Genomic DNA, 26,255 nt, shown 5'->3' with positions numbered 1-26,255 from the left:
CGAAATACATATACCAGGGTGTTTCTGGATCAGTGCAAACAGTATGATACTTTTTTATTCATTTGTGTACTACTTTCCCCCAAAATATCCCTTTCCCTTTTTGATAATTCCGTGTTAATTATACATTTACATTTAAATAGGATAACACAACTGTATACTAATACAACAATACAAAAGGAAATAATGACCTTCAATGGACACTCTGGCTATTGTATGCACTTTAATGCATATGATAACTTAGTTGCCCCTTTAACTTTGCATGTGGTCCTCGATGTAAATTGTTTCTCCTTTAGTTATTACCATATTTTATTCTGGGATGCTAAAACAGGATTTCTTGTATAACTTATCAATATATTTCCAGATACTGCTTTATACTACCTTTTGCCACTAGATGGGAGAAGCAGATCAACAAAATACAATTTTGTCTTTTTATCTTTTTTTTATTTTTTAAATATTTCCTATAACAGCTGCATATTAATGCAATTTCTGAAGTAATACAGAAATCACTTGTATATGTCACCGAACTGTCAAGTCAACCAGGCTATTGGCTTTTTTTTTTAATAAAGCAGCTTGGATATTTTTATTTATATATATTACAAGAAACCACTTTTCCTCACATTTACCAACCTGATCCATTTCAGAGAAAACTAAGCGAGGCCATTTGTGGGAATATGTTTAAAAATCCTTTCTCAAAATCTGCATAGGTCAGTCATTAATATTCATAATGGGCACTGGCCAGTTTATTAATACTCTGTGAAATACGCATTTTAAGATGCATAATATCTCACTTTGCACTTTGAGCAATTAAAGTGCTTTGAGAGATCCTTTAAATTGATTTTCCAGTTCTAAGCTTCTTTAATCCAGCCTTTGCTGTAGAATCAGTGTAATGTGACAGACAAATCTCTTGGGGATACATTCATCTTTAACATTGACATAATGCTTAAATGTGACACATTCGGCGGGATCATTTGCAAATGTTTACCCAGTGTCCTGCCCTGCAGTATAATCACTGTATTAATCGGGGTAATATTGCGCTTATAGGCAATAGTGGTGGAACCATACCTTTATGAAACCTAGCATAAAATTTATGGACAATGCATTATTTATAGCAGTGGGTTTATGCTGCGTCTTTGTTGGGTTTGGCTACTTATGAAACTTTTTTTTTTTTTTGTGGCCATATACCTAGACCCATTCCAGAAAAAGAAGTAGAGGGACACACAGAACAGCAGGTAAATATTGGCTTGGTTTTTATTTTTCACATTGTATATGAGACCTTCAAAATTGAATTGATTTACCTTATTGGGAAAAAGTATATATAAATGTAAATATTTACCATCAATCGACTACATAGCCTTATATTTGTCTATTTGTGTCAGCACAAGGGGAGGTGGAACCAAGGATATGGAGTATAACCAAGGATAGTGTTAGCAAGTCCCAACACGGTATAAGATACCAGATGTACAAGAGCAGTCAACAGTTCAAATATTGAGGGCAGACAGCAGACAAAGTGTATAAGAAGCAGAGGGTCAATAGCGGGAGTCAAACAGGGACTCGGGTAGACAGCACAGAGCCAGTACAACTGAGCATTGGCCATTGAGGAAACGAGCTTTAGCGTATCTAGCTGATGTGGAGCAGCCCTTGTCTGGTCATGGAATCCAGACACTACCACTGCCAGCTCCTGTCTGCATAGATTCAGGAGGCTCTGGGTCAGTGGATGAGCGAGCTTGATACCCAAGCTCTCCTAAATCAAACTCTGTAAAATATCCTGGGGCACCCAAATGTTTGCACATAGTTTATTAAAACATCGACCAATTTGAACTGAGAGCTGCAGAAGTCCCTCTAGAAATCCCAGCTACTCTTTACTAGCTTCAGTAAGACTTAATAATATTTGTAAGCTCAGTGCAGGTTCATTCCATAAAGTATCCACAACCCATCAATTGCATCTGATCTAAGCTGTGTAATCCTCCACTGGGCTGCAGCCTTGTTGAAGAGCACATAACACAGTTTCATTAGTGGAAGTCTTAAGAGGGTCCTCATATAACTTGGACATGGCCTCTATAAAGGTTATCCAATAGGGGTCTACAGGATTGTAGAATCTGGTGTGTCAAGAACATTGGCTTCTCCTTAGTAGAGAGACCATATTATGTACATTCAGAGAATCTTATTCATTGCTTTTAATGAAAATTGCAAAAGGCAAAGCCTTTGAAGGGAGAATGATCATTGAACTTGTCAGATAACAGAATCTAAGGTTCAGGAAGCAAGATAAAGACCACATCTCTACTTTAGAAGGCTGAGAAGAAGCTGTAGAAGTAAGTTTCTCAGCAGGTCTGATGGTCAATAATGGTCCAAAAGCTAGATGCACACCAATAGTCAACAGTTCCAAGGTGCAGGTGGTAGACAATAGTGAATCCAGTATTCAGGCCAGTGCGTACACTCTTTAACTAAATTCTATTTTTTGAGAATGCACATGCAAGTTGGCTTGACTGAAGTTGGGCTATTCTCCAACCTATACAGGCAAAATCACATTTTTAGCCAACTTGCAAGCTCTCATCATGACAATTACTACCTGCTATGTATTGTTACTCTATGATTGATCCGTAATGTAATATCATCATATGCCCCTCTAGTACACAACCTATGTATGGACTGAATATTGTACATTGAGCCACATCATTTTTTATTAGTAATGTAAAAATTGCAATGTTTGCCTACCATATTACTTTATGCAAAAGCATAAAAAATATGAACTATTGTTTTCATATTTTTTTATGAGTTTGCATACAAATTACTACACTATAATGACAAATGTCTAAATTAGTAATTAATGCTTAAATACAAATGTATTATTGCTTTTCTGCAGCTGATTTACAGAATACGTACAACGTGGGACAGCAAGCAAGTGTTACATGATCCAGTGACAATCACATTTAAACCACACATGGAGGGGCTGATAATGGAAGTGAATGCCCCTTTCTTTGATGATCCTCCATCCCCACCTGGTGAGCCAGGGAAACCATTTAATGGTCTCTGGGATTATGAAGGTAAGAAAGCTTAAAGAAGACCTTAAACTTTGTTCTCTACCTATTAAATGTTTAATCAAACTGGTAGTAACCTTTACAAGTATTCTCCATTTGTAGATAAAGCCTCTTGTTGTGGTTTGCTGGCGTCCCAGAGCCTTAGAAATGGCTTTGTAACCCTTTCCAGACCGATAGACGTCAATGACTTTATTTCTCTTCGGTTCCTGAATTCCTTTAGATTGCAGCATACTGTTTTTTGTGACCTTTTAGACTACTTCATTTTGCAGGTTCTATTTAATTGATGTTTGGAGTCATCAGGTCTGGCAGTAATCATGCCTGGGTGTGTCTAGTGAAATTGAACCTAATTATGAATTACATTTGGGTAATTGGTTGATTTAGTAACTAAGGGCACAATTATTTTTTTCATAGGTAGAGTTAGCTTTTTCCTTCTATATGTGAAATCATCATTAAAAATTTGGGGTTTGTGTTTACTCTTTGTCTAAAATTAAAATTGGTCTGAAATTGGTCTGAAACATTTAAGAGTGACAAATAGATACAATCAGTGGCGTCTCCAGCTTTCATATTTAGGGGGGGCACATGGGGGGCCAGGGACCAAAGTTGGGGGGCCAATTATAAAACAGTACATATACACTATATATATATATATATATATATACATACACACGTTAGACGTGCATTTTTAACTACATAACATGTATTTATCTCTTTGAAGTAAAGACTGTGATTAAAATATGATTTCAAAATAACAGCTAAAGTGACAGTTATTTTTCATTCTTTAATATTAGCCCCTGCTGACAATATATATAAATATTAGACCCTGCTTCCGATATATAGAAATATTACACCCTGCTTCCGATATATTTAATATTAGCCCCTGCTGCAGATATATACTTATATTATACCCTGCTGCCGATATACATAGAAATTATACCCTGCTGCCAACATATATTAATATTAGCCCATACTGCCGATATATTATTAGTCCCTGCAGCCAATATATATAAATATTAGCCCCTGCAACCAATATTTATTGATAATAGGCCCTGCAGCCAATATATATTAATATTAGCCCCTGCTGCCGATATATATAAATATTAGTCCCAGCTTCCGATATATATTAATATTAGCCCCTGCAGCCAATATATATTAATATTAGCCCCTGCTGCCGATATATATAAATATTAGTCCCAGCTTCCGATATATATTAATATTAGCCCCTGCAGCCAATATATATTAATATTAGACCCTGCTGCCAATATATTTGCCACACTGACTGCAGATCAGGGGAAGACAGTGAGAGTCAGTGCAGTGTTCCCTCCTTCTGACTGCACCGTGACATTGAGAGATCCTCTCCCCTGTAATCATCCCCAGAGTCCCTTTGTCCCCTCATTCACTAAACCACACCGCTCTTTTACTTACACCCTGTAGTTCAGGTATAGATCAAATAAACAACACATGGAAACAGCACAAGCAACTGAATGAGATAAAAAAAAACCCTGTATTTGCAGGTATACATAAATAATGTATGGAAACATAGCAGATACAGATCAACAGAATTTGACACACTATTTGACATCCAAACAACTATAAATCATTCTTTTTTATCACATTATTAAAATCCCAAAAATCAAAAAAGTTAAAAGGCCCAAATAAATTAAGGAGATTAGACATAATGGAAACTTCAACAAAACTTTTAGTCATTAATGCATCACAACCATCTTAGCACTGCGTCACCAAATGAACACCTCATCACAGATAACACAATGCATACAGCTGCATATAACTAAGCTGAGTACCACTTGGTCTGTGAAGGCCTGTGAACCCAAAGGGGAATAGCGTCCTGTATAATGAAATCAAGAATTGAGTTTCACAAACTCTGAACCAACATCTACGTTTCCTTTTAATAATATATTCAGACTGAAATAAGAGTAAATAACACAAAACCTTTACTTTTCCTCTCACTGATTTCTAGGCCTAGAAACTTTTGTCCTCTGAAGTGACCACAAAATCTGGATAAATAAAAATTACAAAGTTCTATTTAACCCTCTACAGCAAGTAAAGTGCCAGGAAACAGATGACCAAACACATATCAGGACAGGCTCTGCCACACTGACACCCAAACACATACCCCAGGAGAGGCTCTGCTGCCACATGGACCCCCACATCAGGATGAGATAACTAATAGTATAATAAATGCCTTCCACATTGCTTTGCTGTTTGTGTGTATTGACCCTTGTGTATTTGTGCCCCCCCAGCCACCCTCCTTTGTGCATTTTTGCTATACACCCTTGTGTATTGATTTATCTGATGCCCCCAGCCAGCCCCCTCCCTTGTGTATTGATTTATCTGATGCCCCCAGCCAGCCCCCTCCCTTGTGTATTGATTTATTTGATGCCACCAGCCAGCCCCCTCCCTTGTGTATTGATTTATTTGATGCCCCCAGCCAGCCCCCCTCCCTTGTGTATTGATTTATTTGATGCCCCCAGCCAGCCCCCCTCCCTTGTGTATTGATTTATTTGATGCCCCCAGCCAGCCCCCCTCCCTTGTGTATTGATTTATTTGATGCCACCAGCCAGCCCCCTCCCTTGTGTATTGATTTATTTGATGCCCCCAGCCTGCCCCCCTCCCTTGTGTATTGATGCACCAACCCCTTGTAATGGTTATTATAATGGCCCCCATACAAATGTGTATTAACCCCCCCGATGTGTAATTATGTCCCCAGCCTGCCAGCCACCATCTTTTTGTATTTAATTTTCCCAAGGCAGCCCCCCCCCTTGTTAATGTGCCTCCTCCAGTGAGATCTGGTGTACTTACTCTAGTGCATTACTTCTAATAACACATTACATTTGAAGACCCTTCTGCTTATCAACTATTTTTTTTAATTAAATAATTACTTTTTTGAAGGTCTTCGTTTTTCTCCCTCAACAGCGCTGCTCTCTTGCTCTTCTACAGCGTGCTCTCTGTCACAGCATCCGTTCCGTAAGTGCCCGCCCCCTTGAGCATCTTCAAAGGGGCGGGACGAAGAGCCTCAATGATTGGCATGCCGGCAAGCCATTAAGCGGCCAGCGGCTGACAGTTTCAAAGCTTTGAAACTGTCAGCCGCATCGGCTGCAATTTCAACTGAATGTGCCGGCACGCCGGGAAATGTCCCGGTTTCCCGGCGGTGGGCCGGGTCAATTGGGGGGCACACTGGGGGGCACAGCATAATGTAGGGGGGGCCATGGCCCCCTATGGCCCCCCCCTGCCGACGCCACTGGATACAATCGAGAAGGGGCAGATCATTTTTCACAGCATTGTACCTTGCTAACATTTAGTGGTTGGTCAATTTGCCCCACATTTTGACAAAACATCACTCTGCCATTGATTAATTCATTTTTGTTTGCTAGGCAAGTGAATGGCTCATTGCTTGTGATATGAGACTACTTCTCTTTTAACAAACACTATTGCATGCATATACTATGTTCATTTCTGAGTAAATCTTATGGTAGTCAGTGCACAGAACCCTAGCTTTATATTGTATAAAAGGAATAATTTTAGATAGATCTTTTATAATTTAATGTCATGTTTCACAATGCGATCCTTGATCGGGTATCCTCGATTATATGAATATCGCACAGTGGAAAAATGTACACCATGTACTGTATCAAGCCTACATTTAAACACTTCATTGTATGTCTATTATATGCCTTGGGTATGTACTGATTTAATACCCTCACTGGGACATACAGTATATATTGATGCAAACTTCAGACATGGACAAATGAGATCATCAAAAATATGCATGACCTACGATGTCACTGTTGTCTGGATCTGAGAGACGGGGGTGTGTTTTTCTTAATAAACTAGAACTATATAATTTAGGAACACTTGATAGGAGTCTGTCACAGTCATAAACTTTGTAAATGTCTCTCTTGAACCACTTCATACCTTTTGCTGAAATGGTTTATTAGCACTTGCATTGTGTAGCTTGAACAAACCTAAAAAGTGAAAAAAATCTGTTGCCATAACTATGTTTTATTGTATTACTTGCAGTGGTTGAATCCTTTTTTCTGAACAGCAAGACCACTCAGTACCTAGAAATAGAGCTCTGCCCGTAAGTATATTTCTGTCTTTGTATCAAATGATTTTAAAGTGATGAAAACAATGATTTAAACCCAGCAGCAGTGAACTGTGAATGCTATAGACATTTAGTAATGGGACAGGTACAACATTGACTGTAAATGTGCAGTTTCTATAAACTGTTAAGGTTTGACAGTCCTGACCCTTTTTCAATGTAAGTCAGAAAAAATGGCTCTATTTTACGCTGTCAGTGAAACCCAGCCAAGAGGGAAGCAGTTTGGATTAAGACATGTTTTAGTTGGCTGATGTACAAGCGAGCGTGAAGTCTTTAAATCGTGCTACTGAGAGGCTCTGAATGACATATACACACTTTATCCGAGCACCGCAAAGTCTCTGCCAGCCAACTGTTGAAAATGTTAATGTTTTAGGGAACAAGATAGTGGTTACGAGTAAGACATACACCCCAAGTGTATGATTCACACTTTAAGTAGCTTTCTACCTCTCTTAGATTATCTTCCATTCACATTTGAGTCTATTGTAGCAGCTTTCCCTACTAAGTGGTTTGCATCCAGTTTTCTGTTTTTGTTTTCTTTGTTGTGTACGTATGGTATTCTATGTTCTTCCACTGTGTCTGTGCCCCTCCTATATTCAGCCGACCATACCCAGTTTCTTTGAAATGTATTCACGGACATGTTCAGCATCAGTTGTAACTAAACCCTCACTCCTTCCCAGCTATAATAGTTCTTGTCATCAATACTGTGTGTGTATCTCTAGTTCTGTGTGCCTACCTGACCTTTCTTGTAGCATTTGGTCCCACTTCATAACCAGCCATGGGTGCATCTACATTTGGATCTCCTGTACCACCATGTTATGGCCTACTTATGGATTTAGGAGGCATGGCTGCTGTCCTGTACTTTCTCCTTGCTGGATGCCGTACATCCTGGGTTCACACAAACCAGGAAGCTCCCATCTAGGATTCAATGCCCTTAAGGTCCACTTCTACCAAAATCAGCATCCTGAAAATCTGTATACCTTGAGGGCTGTAGAACAATACAAATTATTTAAATATTATTTCTTTCTTTTTTGATTTTTTCCATTCAGCTACTGGTTATTACATAAAGACCCAGAGAAGCTGAAGCCTTCAATTTCAATTAAAGGCTCTTTTGTTTGTTTGTTATTGCTTGTGATTTTAAATGTATCCTGCCAACTCTGATTGTAAAACACTGTGGAATCTGCTGGCGGGATATAAATAAATGTAATGTAATGTGGAGCTGCCCACTCCTCCTTTCCAGCTATAAGAGCCTCCACTGTTTCGGGAAGGCTTTCCATAAGATTTTGGAGAGTTTCTGTGGGATGTTGTTCAATTCAGCCAAAAGAGCATTTATGAGGTCAGACACTGCTGTTGGACGAGGTGGCCTTGCTCCCAATCAGTGTTACAATTTATCCCAAAGGCTTTCATTAGGGTTAAAGTCAGGGCTCTGTGCAGGCCATTTGAGTTTCTTCACACCAAACTTATAAAGCCATGTCTTCATGGACCTTACTTTTTGCACAGTGTGTCACTCACGGTGGTTCAGGCTGTGGATCCTCGCTGCAGTACAAGGAAAGGCGCCCCAAGCGGTGATGGCGAGCAATGCAGGAACAGATGGTATAAGGAGCAGACAATCGGATAGTCGGGGTCACGAGCAGAGATCAGGACTGGCAGCAAACACGGATAGTCGGGGTCACGAGCAGAGGTCAGGGCAGGCAGCAATCAACGGATAGTCAGGTACAAACTGGGTTCAGGTAGAGGCAGGCGGCAAACAACGGGTGGTCAGGTTCAGGCAGAGTTCAGGCAACAAAAAGGCAAATAGATACAGGAACGCTAGTGTAGGCAATAAAGGCTCTATCACAGGCAAGGTATAGCTCTCAACTGAAGGTTTAAATATCCCTCCATCCCTAGATCCTCCTACCCACTTAATTAAGTGGGAGGAGGAAAAAAGATAAAGGGTCCCTTTAAATCCCCTCATGAATATTCATGAGATAACCGTTCGCGCATGCGTTTCCCGCGAGCGGGACGAGCCGGGAGCTGCCTGCGCGAGCTGCGTCTCGGCTCCCCCGCACGAGGACACCGCGGATCCGCTGGCGAGGTAACAGTACCCCCCTGTCTACAAGAGCCATCCTGGCGATCAGAGGCTGGCTTCAGAGGGAATTTTTTATGAAAAGAACGAATCTTGGCTGGAGCATGGACATCCGAGGCAAGAACCCAAGAACTCTCCTCAGGACCGTATCCCTTCCATCTAATAAAATACTGGAGTCTCCCTTGTTTCTTTCTAGAGTCTAGGATTGTCTGTACCTCGTATTCTTCTTCGCCCTGAACCATTACAGGGTCGGGAGTACGAACCGTAGAGGAGTATTGATTTTTAACTACTGGTTTTAATAAAGAAACATGAAATGCGTTATGAATGCGTAGCGTCTTGGGGAGCACAAGCGAATAGGTAACTCTGTTAATCTGTGTCCTAATCTTATATGGGCCAATATACTTAGGCCCAAGGGTTCTGGCAGGCTGTTGGAGATGAAGATACTTTGTGGAAAGCCACACATAGTCCCCGGGATTGAGCATCGGTCCTGTTGAACGATACTTATCGGCTGTTTTCTTTTGCAACCGTTTGGTTTGCTTTAACTGTTCAGAAATAAGTGCCCAATGATCACGCAAGACCTGGAATTGGGCTTCGGCTGCTGGAACCCCCGTGGTACTGGTTTCTTGAGGCCACAATGACGGTTCATAACCATGAACCGCTTTAAACGGAGACATCTGTAGTGACTCGTGAAATGAGCTGTTGTATGACCATTCGGCGAGATACAAAAGCGTTGACCAATCAGACTGGTCCTCTGAAACATACATTCTCAGATATTGTTTAAGAACTTGATTCGTTCTCTCCGCTTGACCATTGGATTGTGGATGGTGGGAGGAAGAGAAATGTAACTCAATCCCCATAAGTCTACACATTGCTCTCCAGAACTTCGAGATAAACTGTGAACCTCTGTCAGAAATAATTATTTGAGGAACCCCGTGAAGTCTTATAATTTCCTTCATGAAGATGTCAGCTAGTGTACTAGCTGACGGAAGCTTAGCGAGAGCGATAAAATGTGCTTGTTTGCTAAACAAATCTACCACTACTAAAATAGTTGTATGTCCACGAGAAGGAGGTAGGTCCGTAACAAAGTCCATGGCTAAGTGCTGCCATGGTCGGTCTGGGACAGGTAACGGGCATAATAACCCCGCTGGTCGAGTATGTGGTATCTTATTATGACCACATACAGTACACGCTTGTACAAAGTCAGAAATGTCACGATTCATAGTAGGCCACCAGAAGTTCCTCTGCAGAAGAAATTTTACGTTCCGAGTTCCCCGATGACCAGCTACTGGAGAAGCATGACCCCAGGACAGAACAGCTTTACGAAAGCGTGGTTGCACATAAAGTCTCCCAGGAGGTGGAATTTGCCCTCGGGGACGGGGCGTCTGAGATTTAGAAATGTGCCACATGAGGGTACTGTGTATGGTGGCAATTATCTTTGTAGGTGGAACAATAGGTTCGACAGAAGTTTCAACATTAGACGCCTCATGCTGTCTAGACAGTGCATCGGCCTTAGTATTCTTTGAACCCGGTCGAAAGGAAATAGAAAAATTAAACCGCGTAAAAAATAATGCCCATCGAGCTTGTCGAGGATTGAGTCGTTTGGCATTTTCGATATACACTAGGTTTTTGTGGTCGGTGAGTATGGTAACGGGAGTTACAGTCCCTTCAAGCAGATGTCGCCATTCTTCCAATGCCAACTTAATGGCCAGCAATTCTCGGTTCCCTATATCGTAATTTTGTTCGGCCGACGAAAAAGTTTTAGAAAAATAGGAACAAGGATGAAGGCGATTAGAAATCTGATCTCGTTGAGATAAAATAGCTCCAGCCCCAGTTTCTGATGCGTCCACTTCCAAGATAAAAGGTAAATCAGGATTGGGGCGTTTTAAGATAGGTGCTGTAGTAAAGGCCAATTTTAGTCTTTCAAAGGCCTTACTTGCTTCAGGGGTCCAAGATTTAGGATTTGCCCCTTTTCTAGTCAGTGCAATGATTGGAGCGATAATCTGAGAGAAATTCCGAATGAAGCGACGATAATAATTGGCGAAGCCTACAAATCGCTGAATACCCTTGATATCCGAAGGCTCCTCCCAGTCTTTGATGGCTGTTAGTTTGTCAGGATCCATCTCTAATTGTCCAGCAGATAGAATGTATCCTAAAAACTTCACCTTGTCACAATGGAACTCGCATTTCTCAACTTTAGCAAATAAAGAATATTTGTAATACTTGACAGACGTGTTGCCGATGTTCTTTCAAATTTTTTGAGTAAATCAGAATGTCATCGAGATAGACCATTACATGGGATAGCAACATGTCACGAAAAATATCATTCACGAAACTCTGGAACACTGCCGGGGCATTACATAGCCCAAAAGGCATCACAAGATACTCATAATGTCCATATCTCGTGTTGAAAGCCGTCTTCCATTCATCCCCTTCTTGTATTCTAATCAGGTTATAGGCCCCCCGTAGATCAAGCTTGGTAAAGATAGTAGCGTCTTTCAGTTGATCATAAAGTTCAGTTATGAGGGGTAGCGGGTATTTGTTTTTGATGGTTATTTTATTCAGACCCCTATAATCAATGCATGGACGCAAAGAACCGTCTTTTTTGGCAATGAAAAAGAAGCCAGCTCCTGCCGGAGACGCAGAAGGTCTGATGAAACCTTTCTTTAAACTCTCTTCTATATACTGGGCCAAGGCTTGATTTTCAGGTTGGGACAATGGATATGTGTGCCCTTTAGGTGGGTTGGTGCCGGGTAACAATTTTATTGTACAATCGTACGCCCGATGGGGAGGTAAGGTTTCCGCTTTTCTTTTAGAAAACACCTCCAAATACTCCCAATATTGAGGAGGTACCAGATGACGAGGATCCTGAGCCGGTACTTCGAGCATTAAACTCAACTTGGTAGAAGGGCTGCAACAGTTCTTTAAACATTCTTTACTCCAAGCCAGAATCTGTCCCTCTCTCCAGTCTATGCTGGGATTATGTTGTCGGAGCCATGACATTCCTAGAATGACCGGGATATGAGGACTGGATAGTACATTAAATTGTATTTCTTCCGAATGAAGTATTCCGATGACTGCACCAATAACCTCAGTTTGAAAGGACACGATCCCAGTTCCCAGAGGCGAACCATCTAATGCGGCAATTGAGGTCTTCTGGGTCCTAGGTTGTAAAGGAATTCTGTGTTCCAAGGCCCAAGATTTGTCAATAAAATTTTCAGCCGCCCCAGAATCAATGAAAGCTTGAGTGGCCACTTGGTGGCCTGTCCACTGCAGCTGGATGGGAACCAAAAGTCTCTGCGACTGTGGAGGTGTAGCGACAGTAGTACTTAGTGAAGCACCTCCAACCTCCACTAAGTTCTGGCGTTTCCCGGTTTCCTAGGGCAAGCATAAATCAAGTGTCCTTTTTGACCACAATATAAGCATAGTCCCAAAGTTCTGCGGCGTTGCTTCTCTTCAGCAGATAGATGGAGCACCGGACCTATTTCCATAGGTTCAGCAACGGCAGCAGCAGGTTCAACAGGTGCAGGAGCGGCATGTTGTGTCCAAGGCCTTAATTGATGAGGCCTTCTATCGCGTTCTCGGTCGCGTTCGAACTTCCTTTCCTGACCTCTGGCTTCTAGACGTAAACACAGGGTGATCAAATTTTCTAGGTCATGAGGTATGTCACGGTAGGTGAGAGCATCTTTAATGGGTCCATTCAAACCCCTGCGAAAGGCTGCTTTCAGCGCACTGACATTCCAGTCTGTCTCGTACGCTAATGTGCGGAATTCAACGGCGTATTGAGCCACAGACCTTCTTCCCTGTTGGACTTCCATCAAATTGGATTCTGCAGCTTCTCGCCTCCCAGGAGCATCAAAGACAGCACGAAACGATGTAATAAAGACGTCTGCATCTTCCAAAATAGGCGAGTTCTGCTCTAGCAGTGGTGATGCCCACGCCAACGCTTCTCCTTTTAATAAGTTTATAATAAAAGTCACTCGGTTGCAATGAGAGGAGAAGGTTTGAGGATGGGCCCGGAAGTGTAATGCACACTGATTCAGGAAGCCGCGGCACTCTTGAGGATCACCAGAAAACTTGTCCGGTAGTGGCATCTTAGGTGCTTTGGCCGGAGTGCTTTGCCCCGGCACAGGAGGTGAAGAATCCGAGGATGCCCCTTGCTGCATAGTTGGGGACAGATTCGTAGCCATCGATCTTAGCAGGTCTGCCACGTCGTCCAATTTCCGCTCCAAGGATTGGAGTTGGGAATCGTGAGCAGCAAGAACTTGATCCTGTCTGTCTTGTCTGTTGGACATCCTTGCCAAGTCTGCGGGATCCATGGTAAGGCCTGTGATACTGTCACTCACGGTGGTTCAGGCTGTGGATCCTCGCTGCAGTACAAGGAAAGGCGCCCCAAGCGGTGATGGCGAGCAATGCAGGAACAGATGGTATAAGGAGCAGACAATCGGATAGTCGGGGTCACGAGCAGAGATCAGGACTGGCAGCAAACACGGATAGTCGGGGTCACGAGCAGAGGTCAGGGCAGGCAGCAATCAACGGATAGTCAGGTACAAACTGGGTTCAGGTAGAGGCAGGCGGCAAACAACGGGTGGTCAGGTTTAGGCAGAGTTCAGGCAACAAAAAGGCAAATAGATACAGGAACGCTAGTGTAGGCAATAAAGGCTCTATCACAGGCAAGGTATAGCTCTCAACTGAAGGTTTAAATATCCCTCCATCCCTAGATCCTCCTACCCACTTAATTAAGTGGGAGGAGGAAAAAAGATAAAGGGTCCCTTTAAATCCCCTCATGAATATTCATGAGATAACCGTTCGCGCATGCGCGAACGGCTCTCATGACGTCTCGGCGCGCGTCCCGTCTGGATCACTCGATCCACACGGGGGCGCGCGTCCCGCAGCCGGACAGACCTCGCCGCGTTTCCCGCGAGCGGGACGAGCCGGGAGCTGCCTGCGCGAGCTGCGTCTCGGCTCCCCCGCACGAGGACACCGCGGATCCGCTGGCGAGGTAACACAGTGGCACAGTCATGTTGGACCAGGAAAGGGCTTCCCCAAACTGGTGCCACAAAGTTGGAAGCATATAATTGTCTGAAATGCATTTGTATGCTGTACCATTAGCATTACCCTTCACTGGAATTAAAGGGCCTAACCCAAACCTTGAAAAAGAGCCCCAGACCATAAGCCCTCCTCCACCAAACTTTACAGTAGGCACAATCCATTCTTGTAGATAGCATACTCCTAACATTTAACCAAACCTAGTTAGTAAAGCATGATTTACATACATGGGAACTTCTGGTCTCTGGCTACCCGGGCGGTCCCGTTGACATTGGGGGCGTTCCCGCTGATGGCAGCGGGAAACACCCCCATTTTAAAAAATGCATTGTATTTGGTAGCACCACCTCTCTTGGCACTGAATCCCATACCTTTATTGTCCTTACTACAAATAATCCCATCCTTTGTTGTCTGTGAAATCCTCGATCTTTGAGTCTAAGAAGAGAATGTACAGGTCACGGGGGGGGGGCTCTTTATATTGGCTCTGCACATACTATATTTATACAATGTTCTAATAACCCCTCTAAGACTCTGTTTTTCTATTATATATAAATTCAACTTGATCATAGCCCTTTTAACCTCTACATAGACCCAGGGAGCCAAATCATCCAAGCTTGATCTCTGCCCCCTGGACCTGCTGCCCCAAGCCTTGTTGGCCCAGGCCAGAATATGCCTCTGTATATTGAGCATATTTGGGTTTCACTTGTCTGGTCTGTGGAATATATATATTTTTTTTTACACATACTACTTTGTTAGTTGGAACTATTGTATTTTAGTGTTGAGATCAATACATCAGACAGTCTTTTTGCAATTAGAAAATTAAAACCTTCAGTCTTAATAATATGTTCAATAATGTAAAGTATGCACCACTCACAACACACTTTGTTAATGTAACAAGGATTGGTTCTAAACACGGCAACTTCTATTATGGTATTATTAGTGGTTATGAGCAGAACATTCTGTTGTGTTGTAGCTGGTTTAGTATCTTTAATATGTCTCCATTGCTTTTCTAGTGCATATATGTCTCAATAAATAACATAAAAAAAGGATAGTTTATGTCCACTTATTTAGTAGTAGCCCCTGGCGAATCTTAAAGATCATATGTATGGAAAAATCAGAGCACAGAAGATGCATTTAGTCCTCTACAGCATAAGCCAAACCTATTTCAGCATTTTATAATGGGCTAATCAACACAAAACAGGAAATAAAATGCACGTAAATCAATGTGATTTTAAGGCCTATCCTTACAGTCATTTTATTCATTAGTGTATTCCCTCTCTAGAACTGGGGGTGAATAAGTCTATTCATCTGTTTGATTTATACCTGTACTGAAAGAAAATACAATTGAAAATACAATGGAATTGGGTTCCAGTTCACTTCCGTGAAGGTTTTTTTGCAAACACTGTACAAAAGGAGTTATTAAATTTTTCTTTGTATTGCTGTTCGCCTGACTGTATATCTCATTCTCTGTATTAATCTATCTGTCATACAGTTATAAAGTTTCCCCAGGGCCAGATTTACAATCCAGACACTTCTATGCACAAAGACTACATGAGCCCCAACATGTTTAAACAATAAATAATAATAAATAATAACGCAAAATGGATTTATATCAGTTGCTATGTATAAAAATGTCATGACATTACCAGAAAACGGGCAGGAGGTAGGTGGAGACTGGTCAAAATAAGCAGAATTGGATAGATGTGGATCGAGCTAGCATTGAGTCCCCAAGACATGATCATTTTGGTGCATGGCCAGTGTGCCTAATGGGGGAAAAAAACATTGTTTACTCATTGGAATCCAAAATGGAATCCAAAATGGTATCTATACTGATGCATGGCTGTATGCATTATTTTTCTGCAGGATACTGGGGCATATTCTGGCTTTGTTACTCTCACAGTGAGAAGATGCTGGAATGCTGAATATGGAACTTTTAGGAGAACATGGACATTGTCTTTGGCAGTTGTTAGAGAGTAGAGATTTATTGTTGATAACACCCTTCTTTTCATTTTTGTTTTTACCGGTATTTGGTATGAGGTCCCTTACTTATTAAACAAGGTGTCTATTTACCCTACTTACGTCACTTTGGTTGTAAACCCACAGATATTACACTGTAGAGAAAAAGTATTCTGTAGATGGTGAGCAAGTGTTTCCTTAAAGGGCGGATGCCTTGGTCTAGGCCAAGTTCACAGCGCTAGTACACAAATAGCTAATGTGCAGCTGCCTGAAAACATTATATATTGCAAGAAACTAGAACTGTGTGTTTTTTTTTTATTATAACACAATATTTTTGAAAAGGTATTTTTAATCTGATACTAATAATAAAGGGAGGGAGTTCCTCTTTAAATGCTGGTTTGATCCTAGATCTGGCTGCATTATCAGTAGATAATGTTAGCTTGTGGTGCACAGTGCCATTATAGAGGCAGTGACAGAATACAGCCAGCTGCATACGGATACATCGAATCCATAAAACCTAATAAAAACAGGGACCATATCAGCGCGAGTTTCCCTTCATGCACAGGCCTCCAGGAGGTCTTGTGTATTATTGGGCATATTGCCGAAGGCTTCTTACTAGCTTATATTATTATATTAAGATATATATAGGAAATCAATTAAAATGTTTCACAACCGAGCAAAACACCAATTAATATAATGTCACAAAGCACAATTACATTCACCTCATCACATAGTATAAAGTATAAACACGAAGAGCATTATTGATTTTTTTTTTTAAAAAGGCCGATTTTAAATGAAAAAGTAGTAGACAGAAATAGTTAAATCTTTGAACTATGTATTATCTAAGCCCAGTTAGCACCATATCTCAAAAGTAATTTGCCAGGGATATCATCTCATAATGCATAGTGATGAAGAAGTTTCATCTCATAAAAAATGACTCAATTAAATGCATTTTTTTAATGCTTATACCCAAAACCTGTTTTTTTGTGCGCGAATATGTAATATTAGCATTCTTTTTTTACGACTCTATTTTTAATGTAGGGAAAAAAAACACATCTTGTTCTATTTTGCAAATGACAGTTATCGCATTTCCATTCGTTGCAGGCATGGACAGCATCTGGTGCTGTTACTTTCTGGAGTTGGATATGCCTTTAAAGTAAGTATTACACAAAAAAAAACCTGTTTGCAGATAATAAAAAAACACCTCAGAAGAAATAGTGTTTACTAAACAAAAGAGAACATTGGCACTGACACCTCAGCCTGGCATTATCACACTGTGACTGTCATGAGAAAGACTGATACTTTAATCGCTCATGAATTACCAGTTCCCTGTAACTGGATTCTGCCATCTCTGAATATGCGTTGCTTAGAGGGAGGTAATTCAATGGGACATTAGCAATGCATGATGCTTTTTCATGGGGTGAAGAAATAATCATCCGCGTTCTGGCTTTACACCTCCAGCCCACTGGCAATAAGCAGTCAGGAGATCTATTTAGGTCACGTATATTTATACACTGCAAGACTCATGTGGAGTTCGTAATGCACTCAGTGTTTAGTACTTGAGTATTATAAAATGTGAATCGCACTAATTCCAGTATTCCAGTATTACCAGTAGTACGGATATGACTTTACTTTGTAAAATAGAAACACCCCCTCACAATTTGTGTCTAATATCCATACTGATGTTCTGCAATACATATAAATTTCAAACAATGCAAAGCGAACATGATAAACATAAAACATAAAAGACTGTGGGGAAGTATTTATTTTTAATGATTAAAGATGGCGCTAAAGCCACAGGACTTGCATGCCTAATGGGTAGCACCGATTCTAGACTGTATGGAAAGGTTTAAATGTTGGGATGCATCACTTCACAACCGTATTTTGTACAAAATCAAATTTGACAATTTCCTGGCCAAGCTGTCAGTTAGTGTCACTGTACACAACATAGCTGTACTCTTCCTTGTACATAAAGAGCTAGGACAACAGAACTGTATATACTGTGTTTTAGACCAGTGCTGCCCAACTTTTTAACACGGAGGGCAGCATACAGTCCTGGAAGCCATATGTTATGCAATGATATACTTGAACACATCTCAAGGGGCTATGGTTGGACACAACATGTTCTAGGGAGACCAGGGACAAAAAATATATATATTTGGTTTAGAAAAAATCCCATCTATTCAGCATCGTTTCATTCTCTATACCGGTAATTCACTATTTTCCTGGTATGGCGAGTCATTTACACCAACACAGCCCAAGGAAGGCCACTGAACCTTGAAGCAGAAGTCTCAGCTGATTATTCTATAGCTACTAGCCCCTAAGAGAGTTGGAAGCTTGTGATATATTATTTCCCGTACCCCCGAGGAAGGTGGAAAACATAATAACATCCCACTGCACATGAATTGTTAATAGGGTACCTGGTTAGTCAGGACAGCAAAGTGTCATATTTTCTACTTATAATCACAGTTGCTGTTTAGATACCACAACTGTTCTTATATGAACTTGGAGAGAATCACCAAAGGAGATGGATTAAAAAGGGATTTTAAAAATAAAAATAATAATAAATACGCAATTTGCTGGACCTGGGGTAAATAGGTCGGCTGCCTTCAGATGATTGATACAGGGCTCATTCAGGTGCAGGGTAAATTAAACTCATCCAATAACTCTTGCAGTCAACTGGAACAGAATAATGTAAGATAAACAACACATAATATAACCTTAGGGGCTCACAAGCGTAAAGGCAGGTCATAATTAATTGGATCACCCAGAGAACAATTGATGTGACCCTGAATTTTTTCGTAATGGTGGAGCGGTAAAACAAATACTAGGGCACGGCATACAGTTATGGGCAGACATTTCTTAAGGTCATCATTTTGAACAAAACATAAACGTGTTTTAACCTAGATTATAATCCAAATAATGGTTAGCAATGTGTTTGACATGTCTATGGACCAACAGACAACTTAAATAAAACCTAGAATAATTAATTGCTGGGGCACTTCTTTATTCAATGTAAAGTATGTACTTACGAAATTGATATTTGAGTCCACACAAATCTACAGGATTTCTCCGTGCACACAGTTCTCAAAAGTAATTGATTGTTTTTGTGGTTTAAATTTTTGTTCTGTATTTGTAAAAGGAAATAAGGAGAAGTGGAAATAGGAATGCACATGCATGTGTATGACATAACGAAAACGTTGATTCTGTGAAAAAAGGAATGTAGAGTGGTATGAAGGATGGCTATAAAGGAGTAAAAAGGGCCGATTATCTAAAAGGCAGATCCATCAACTGCATATGGTGACACTTTTTTGGGGTGCTTTAACATGATCAATGCCAATTTTCAGGCTTTGTTTACACAATAACACAGTTAATGGGTGGGGCAGGTTATATGGCTCATAGGTTCTTCATGAAATTGTGTTATCTAAGCACAGTTCGTTTCAGAAAAAAACAAGCCAAACCATGTATTGCGCTCATGAGCGTGGGTCTGAGCAGTGTGAAAATGCTCCAGTAGCATGATACCCCTGGATGGGGAGAAAGCATGGTTGTCTAGGTAATTATACACTAACTGTCTATCGGTCTAAAGAATAGTGAAAGTTAATACTTGGTAATCCACAGTTCTGGACAATCCAGCAATATTATAAACAGGCATTTTCCAAATGGTCAAGTCATCACTGAAAAGCTCCTAGCTGTGAGCACTGACTAAACATGAAGTTGGGATAGTTTTACCCAACCTGCTACACACTCCTTCTCTCAGCAGTTCAAACTCCATACTGCCCTTTAGCTCTGAGGCCTGTTAAACTCTCAGCAACTGGTAATTAGGAACGGGTGAAAGGGTATAGCCTATGGTACCTTCCGTTTACAACCTTCCAAGGGCTCGAATGGAAGATTTCTCGTTAAGCCACATCCCAGACAAGCTGTTTTGGAGGCAAAGGTGGTATTCACAACTGTTTGGGGACACAGGTGGCACTGTGGGGCATGTTGCTCGTGAAGCCGAGAGCCCCCAGGGCAATTTCCACCGCAGGGCCCTGTAGTTTCTAGTTACACTCCTGTGTTAAATTGTATGAATTAATCAAAATGATTGTTGAATATTGTATGAATATGAAGAGGGGGGTGCTAAGGGAAGGGTATTAAGATGGTGGGGAAATAAGGGATGAGAAATTATGTTAGGGAGCATAAAGATAGAGGAGAATTATTGTAGTGCTATATGGGGTGATAATAGTAGGGGATGGACATGATGGCGGGGAGGAATATGTTGAGGAGGGTATGAACATGGTATTTGGGCATTAATGATTGTGGTTGGTATTGGACTGAATATGTTGAGGATATGATGATGTTTGGGCGAGTGTCATGTGGCCAGGACCCATTGCTAGCTGGCAGGCTGCTGCCAGCCAACTCAAGGGTTCCAAGCGGCATGTACTTACCGATCACATCAGGCTGTGCGGTCCTGGGAGCTAAGGAATGCAGGAGGTGCGTCCGTAACGTGCGCAAGGAGGTGAGGCATACATGCTGCTTGAGTTCAGTCCGGAACTCAGGGGCGTACCTAGAGTATTTGGCACCCGGGGCGGATCCTGTAAGTGGCACCCCCCCCAAATGTAAAGACATCTACAAAATTATGTTGGCAAGAATATTTATTGCACCAATGTGTCAACTGTAAACAACAAGAAATCTGAAAAAATACATTAATAACTTATAAGTAAAATAAATATGTTTAAATAACATTTACTGAACATATAATAGTGCTTTCTTTAATAACCCCCCCAAAAAAACAACAAACACAACAAGTTTCTAAGAAGACCTAACAAATGAGTGACAAACATTACAAATTAAGTACTGGCTAAGCAGCTAAAGACACTATAAACTAAAAAAAATTCTGATATTATAATCAGGAGTCACCATAACATTGTTCTCTTTTTATTTAAGCATTTGCATATATAGTGGTGTTGCCATGTCGACTCATGATTATATATACCATATGAACCAGACACTGACTGTGGTATAGCATGACACCTATCACTCTATACTGAGCCAGGCAGTGACGGTGGTACAGCATAATGCCTATCACTCTATACTAAGTAATTTCATTATATATTGAGGCAAACATTACAGTGAAACAGCATAACTCCTATCACTATACACTGAGCCAGATACTACAGTGGAACAGCATAACACCTATCACTATAACTGAGCCAGATATTGATGGTGGTACAGCATAACCGCTATCTTTATATACTGAGCTAGACACTTATAGTAGTACAACATAACTATCATTATACACTGAGGCAGACATTGACAGTTGTGCAGCACAACTGCTATCATTATATACTGAGACACGCGCTGACAGTAGTACAACATAACTGTTTCCATTATATACTGAGGCACGCGCTGACGGTGGTATAACATAACTGTTAATATATACTGAGGCCCACATTGCCGGTGATACAGGATAACACCTATCACTTTATACTGAGCACACATTGACGGTGGGGCAGCGTAATCCATATCACTATACATTGAGCCTGACATTTACAATAATGCAGCATAACCCATATCACTATGTACAAAGCCATTGATGTGGTGTAGGCCTACCACTTCAGTGTCTGGCTTAGTATATAGTGGTAGGGGTTATGCTGCATTATTGTAAATGTCTAGATCGATGTATAGTGATAGGGATTATGTTGTACTGCCCTCAACTGCAGATCAGGGGAAGACTGTGAGAGTCAGTACAGCCTTCCCTTCTTCTGACTGCACCGTGACATTGGGAGGTCCTCTCCCCGTAATCATCCCCAAAGTCCATTTGTCCCCTACGTCACTAAACCACAACTCTCTTTTAATTACTCCCTGTAGTTCAGGTATAGATCAAATAAACAACACATGGAAACAGCACGTGCAACTGAATAAGACATAAATATCCTGTATTTACAGGTATACATAAATAATGTATGGAAACATAGCATTGCAGGTATAAATCAACAGAACACACAAACCCAGCATTGCAGGTATAGATCAACTGGAAATCACTCAGCACTGAAGGTATAGATCAAATAAACAACACATGGAAACAGCACCCCAGGTATTGATCAACTGAATAAGACATACAAATCCTGTATTTGCTGGTAAACATAAATAATGTATAGAAACATAGCATAGCAGATATAGACCAACACATTAACACACAAACCCAGCTTTTCAGGTATTGATCAATTGGAATTCACATAAAAACTCAGCATTAAAGTTATAGATAAAACACCCTAAATTACAGGCATAGAAACAGATTGCACACCGCAAAGCCAGCGTCCACATTGCCCACATAGAACCTGACCAGCACCCTGCGGTGGGGGTGCAAGGCCTCTGTCTCCCAGCTCTGCCACTGTACGGAACAGTATAGAGTGATGGGAGTTATGATGTACTTTAGAGCATAATTATAATGAAAAAGACATTGGAAATGGTACAGCATAACACCCATCACTCTCACACATTTACCAATCAACACTTACCAATCCACAGATTCCACACATACCAATCCACAGATTCCACACATACCACACATACCAATCCACAGATTCCACACATACCAATCCACACATACCAATCCACACATACCAATCCACACATACCAATCCACAGATTACCCACATACCAATCCACAGATTACACACATACCAATCCACAGATTACACACATACCAATCCACAGATTACACACATACCACACATACCAATCCACAGATTACACACATACCACACATACCAATCCACAGATTACACACATACCAATCCACACATACCAATCCACACATACCAATCCACAGATTCCACACATACCAATCCACAGATTCCACACATACCAATCCACAGATTCCACACATACCACACATACCAATCCACAGATTACACACATACCACACATACCAATCCACAGATTACACACATACCAATCCACACATACCAATCCACACATACCAATCCACAGATTCCACACATACCAATCCACAGATTCCACACATACCAATCCACACATTCCACACATATACCAATCCACACATTCCACACATATACCAATCCACACATTCCACACATATACCAATCCACACATTCCACACATATACCAATCCACTCTCACTGTCACTCAGTCTTAATGAATGATTTCCTACCTTCTTTTCTACTTCTTTTCTTCTTACAGCAGTCTTTTCTTTTTACAGCAGTCTTCCTCTTCGCTCCTCTTCTTCTGTCTTCTTCCGGGTCAGAGGGCACTGTGGGCGCGGCTTCAGTGCCGCCGGGGTTTGTTGTCAGATCCCGGCGGCACTGAAGCCGCGCCCACAGTGCCTTCTGCACAGCAGCAGTTGCCGCGCGGATCGCAAGGGAGCGGAATCGGAGGTCTTTAACAGACCTCCGGCTCCCTTGAGTGATTTTAAGCCGGTTCAAGGGAACCGGCTTAAAATCACTCAAGGGAGCCGGAGGTCTGTTAAAGACCTCCGATACCGCTCTCTTGCGAGCCTGCTCCTCCAGCGGCGGACATTACTGTCCGTCTCTGGAGGGGTGCCGGGTGCCGGCAAGTTGGCACCCCCCTGATGAGCGGCACCCGGTGCGGACCGCCCCCCCCGCCCCCCGCTAGGTACGCTACTGCCGGAACTGCAGCTCCCAATCACTATGTGGTCCTGCTATACTGAATATACTTAAAAAATGGGGCGCAAGCAGGGCCGGCCGAAGACTTAACGCCGCCTGGGGCGAAGTTTAAAACGCCAACGCCATAATCTACGATTCCCCCCCCCCGTACTTACCTTTAAACAGTCCTGCGGCGAGTCTCTCTGCTCTGCCACGGTGCCGGCTTGTAATGCTGAGCGCCGGAAATCGACGTCACTTCCGGCGCTCTGCATTACAAGCCGGCACCGGGACCGAACAGGGAGACTCGCCGCAGAGGAGAGAGAGAGGGGCGCCGAGCGGGTAAGCGAAAACCACTCGGTGCCCCTCTCTCTCTCCTCCGCTTCAAAAAAAAAAACAAAAAAAAGCGCTTGGGGCGGCAAAGTGCCGCCCCTTCTAAAGTGCCGCCTGGGGCAATTGCCCCAGTCTGCCCCATTATAGGGCCGGCCCTGGGCGCAAGGACATGTGGAAAAAAATAAAAAACAACAATAATAGTGTAGTAGAAAAATACACTCTTAGTATGTGATGGTGTGAAATGCACTCACAAAACTAGCAGTATAGGAGGCTCATCAAAATTGACCACTTTTGATGAGCCTCCTATACTGCTATTTTTGAGAGCTACAATTTGCAATGTTTATTATCTACTGTGAAAGTAATTTCTCTGTTTTAAATAACTTTGTTTTCAGTCATTTATTGAAATGGATTTGAAAACTTAATTTTTATACTTATGTAGTAATATTTTTTAGCATACGAACTATACCGGTGCTCTCTCAGTTGGTCATTGCAAATGATTTCATGGGCCACAGTGATATTAGTAACTATGTCTTTTGCAATGTATCTTATGTTTTTAGCCACAGGGCACTTACTAAAGCGTCTTCAGCAAAGGCTATTTTTGCTTCCTTTTGCTCCATTCTCTTTATTGCACAATTAGATTGTTCACAGTGAGTAAATATTTCAAATATTCACATTAAACTTGTTTGCGTTTGTGCACTTATGGGTTATGTGTTGGTACTGTTTTTTTTTGCGTTTAGAATTTAGAAATCTACCTCCACAATGGAAACTTTCCAAAACTGTGGAGTTCTCATCCTATCTAGTATTTTTTTTAGTAGGGAAACCATGTAAAGTTTTCTTACATCGATTTAATTGTCCATGAATGCCTCACAACTACAAACAAGCCAATGCTGAGCTGATGGCACTGCTGGCCATCTCCTGATTGCGATCCGATCTTTAGCAGCCTTACCTTGTGGTTTGGCCTGTCCTCACCCAGTATTCCTACAGCTGTTTCTGTGATTGGTTGTTTTAATCTGCATATTAAATTGGTGATGTTTAGCACCTGTTTGGTATGATGGTTTAATCATACATCTAACTATATACCTACAAAATACCTGACCTTGTGTAAGTGTACCTAGAAGAATAGATGATGTCTTGAAGGCAAAGGGTGGTCACACCAAATATTGATTTGATTTCATTTTTTCTTCTTTTCACTTATTTAGCATTTTGTTAAATAATAACATACAGTATATATATATATATATATATATATATATATATATATATATATATATATTACACACACAAACAGACTATATCCAATATGTAAAATAGATATTGGATCTGAAAGGGTGCAAGGACTTTCTACCATATAATGATGTAAATTTAAAAAGAAAACAAATAAAAAGGTGATATCATTGATATGTTAGGTAATGTTTCAAGGTCACAATTTTAATTGCTTTGATAACATTATTCAGAGTGATTTTCATTATCACATTCCGTTGTTGTTGCTCGACTTGCAGTTGGCTTATTGCAAATCAGTGTTTTTCATTTTTTCTTTCTATAATTGAAGATGGTAAATTTCTTTGATCATTTATGCTAGAGCTGGCAACATATATCTTGTTAATAGTAAACCATTTGTTAGAATAATGCCAGAAAATCTTCAAATCCCTTGTAAATTGGTTTCACAGATTTTCTGCAATCAAATTAATCAAAAAGCCACCTGAATACAGAATCGAGGCACGTCATATAGATTTTCTAACATAGCGCCAAAGACCTGTTTTGAGCATCTGAACTTCCCCTCCCCCCAGGCCACAACATCCTTTGAATAATGAAGTCATTTATTCTGCATAAGATATTATAGTATATCTAATGGAGCTTGTCTCAAACTAAAGTATTCCTTTAATATATGGCAATTATGTTTCCTTTTGCCCAGAAGAATATTAATACTTCATTTTTTGATTAGACTGAACGTTTAGGGCAAATATCTGATCAATATGCATTGCAGAAGCTGACAAACATCCAACGCTAAGCATTAGTTTAGCTGTGATTGTTTAGTGCTGCCAGTAAGAAGAATTCAGCAAGTTGTACGCAGTCAAGCAATCACAGTCACAAAATGGGCCGGCATCTGT

At 41.1% G+C, this 26,255-nt stretch overlaps 1 protein-coding gene across 1 annotated transcript in view; it reads left to right on the top strand.

Annotated features, from left to right (window-relative positions):
- LOC128484175 (UPF0462 protein C4orf33 homolog) overlaps positions 1-26,255 on the top strand; it is a 52,643-nt gene that overhangs the window by 20,022 nt on the left and 6,366 nt on the right. Inside the window, exons 2-4 of the mRNA XM_053460529.1 lie at positions 2,861-3,041; positions 7,071-7,131; positions 17,318-17,369. Of these exons, the coding sequence (XP_053316504.1) occupies positions 2,861-3,041; positions 7,071-7,131; positions 17,318-17,369 (294 nt within the window). The remainder of the gene's footprint in view (positions 1-2,860; positions 3,042-7,070; positions 7,132-17,317; positions 17,370-26,255) is intronic.

The sequence above is a fragment of the Spea bombifrons genome, chromosome 1 (genome assembly GCF_027358695.1).
Source record: "Spea bombifrons isolate aSpeBom1 chromosome 1, aSpeBom1.2.pri, whole genome shotgun sequence".
NCBI classification, from domain to species: domain Eukaryota; kingdom Metazoa; phylum Chordata; class Amphibia; order Anura; family Pelobatidae; genus Spea; species Spea bombifrons.
The sequence above is the reverse complement of the archived record's forward strand: the minus strand, read 5'-3'. Positions and strand labels throughout refer to the sequence as shown.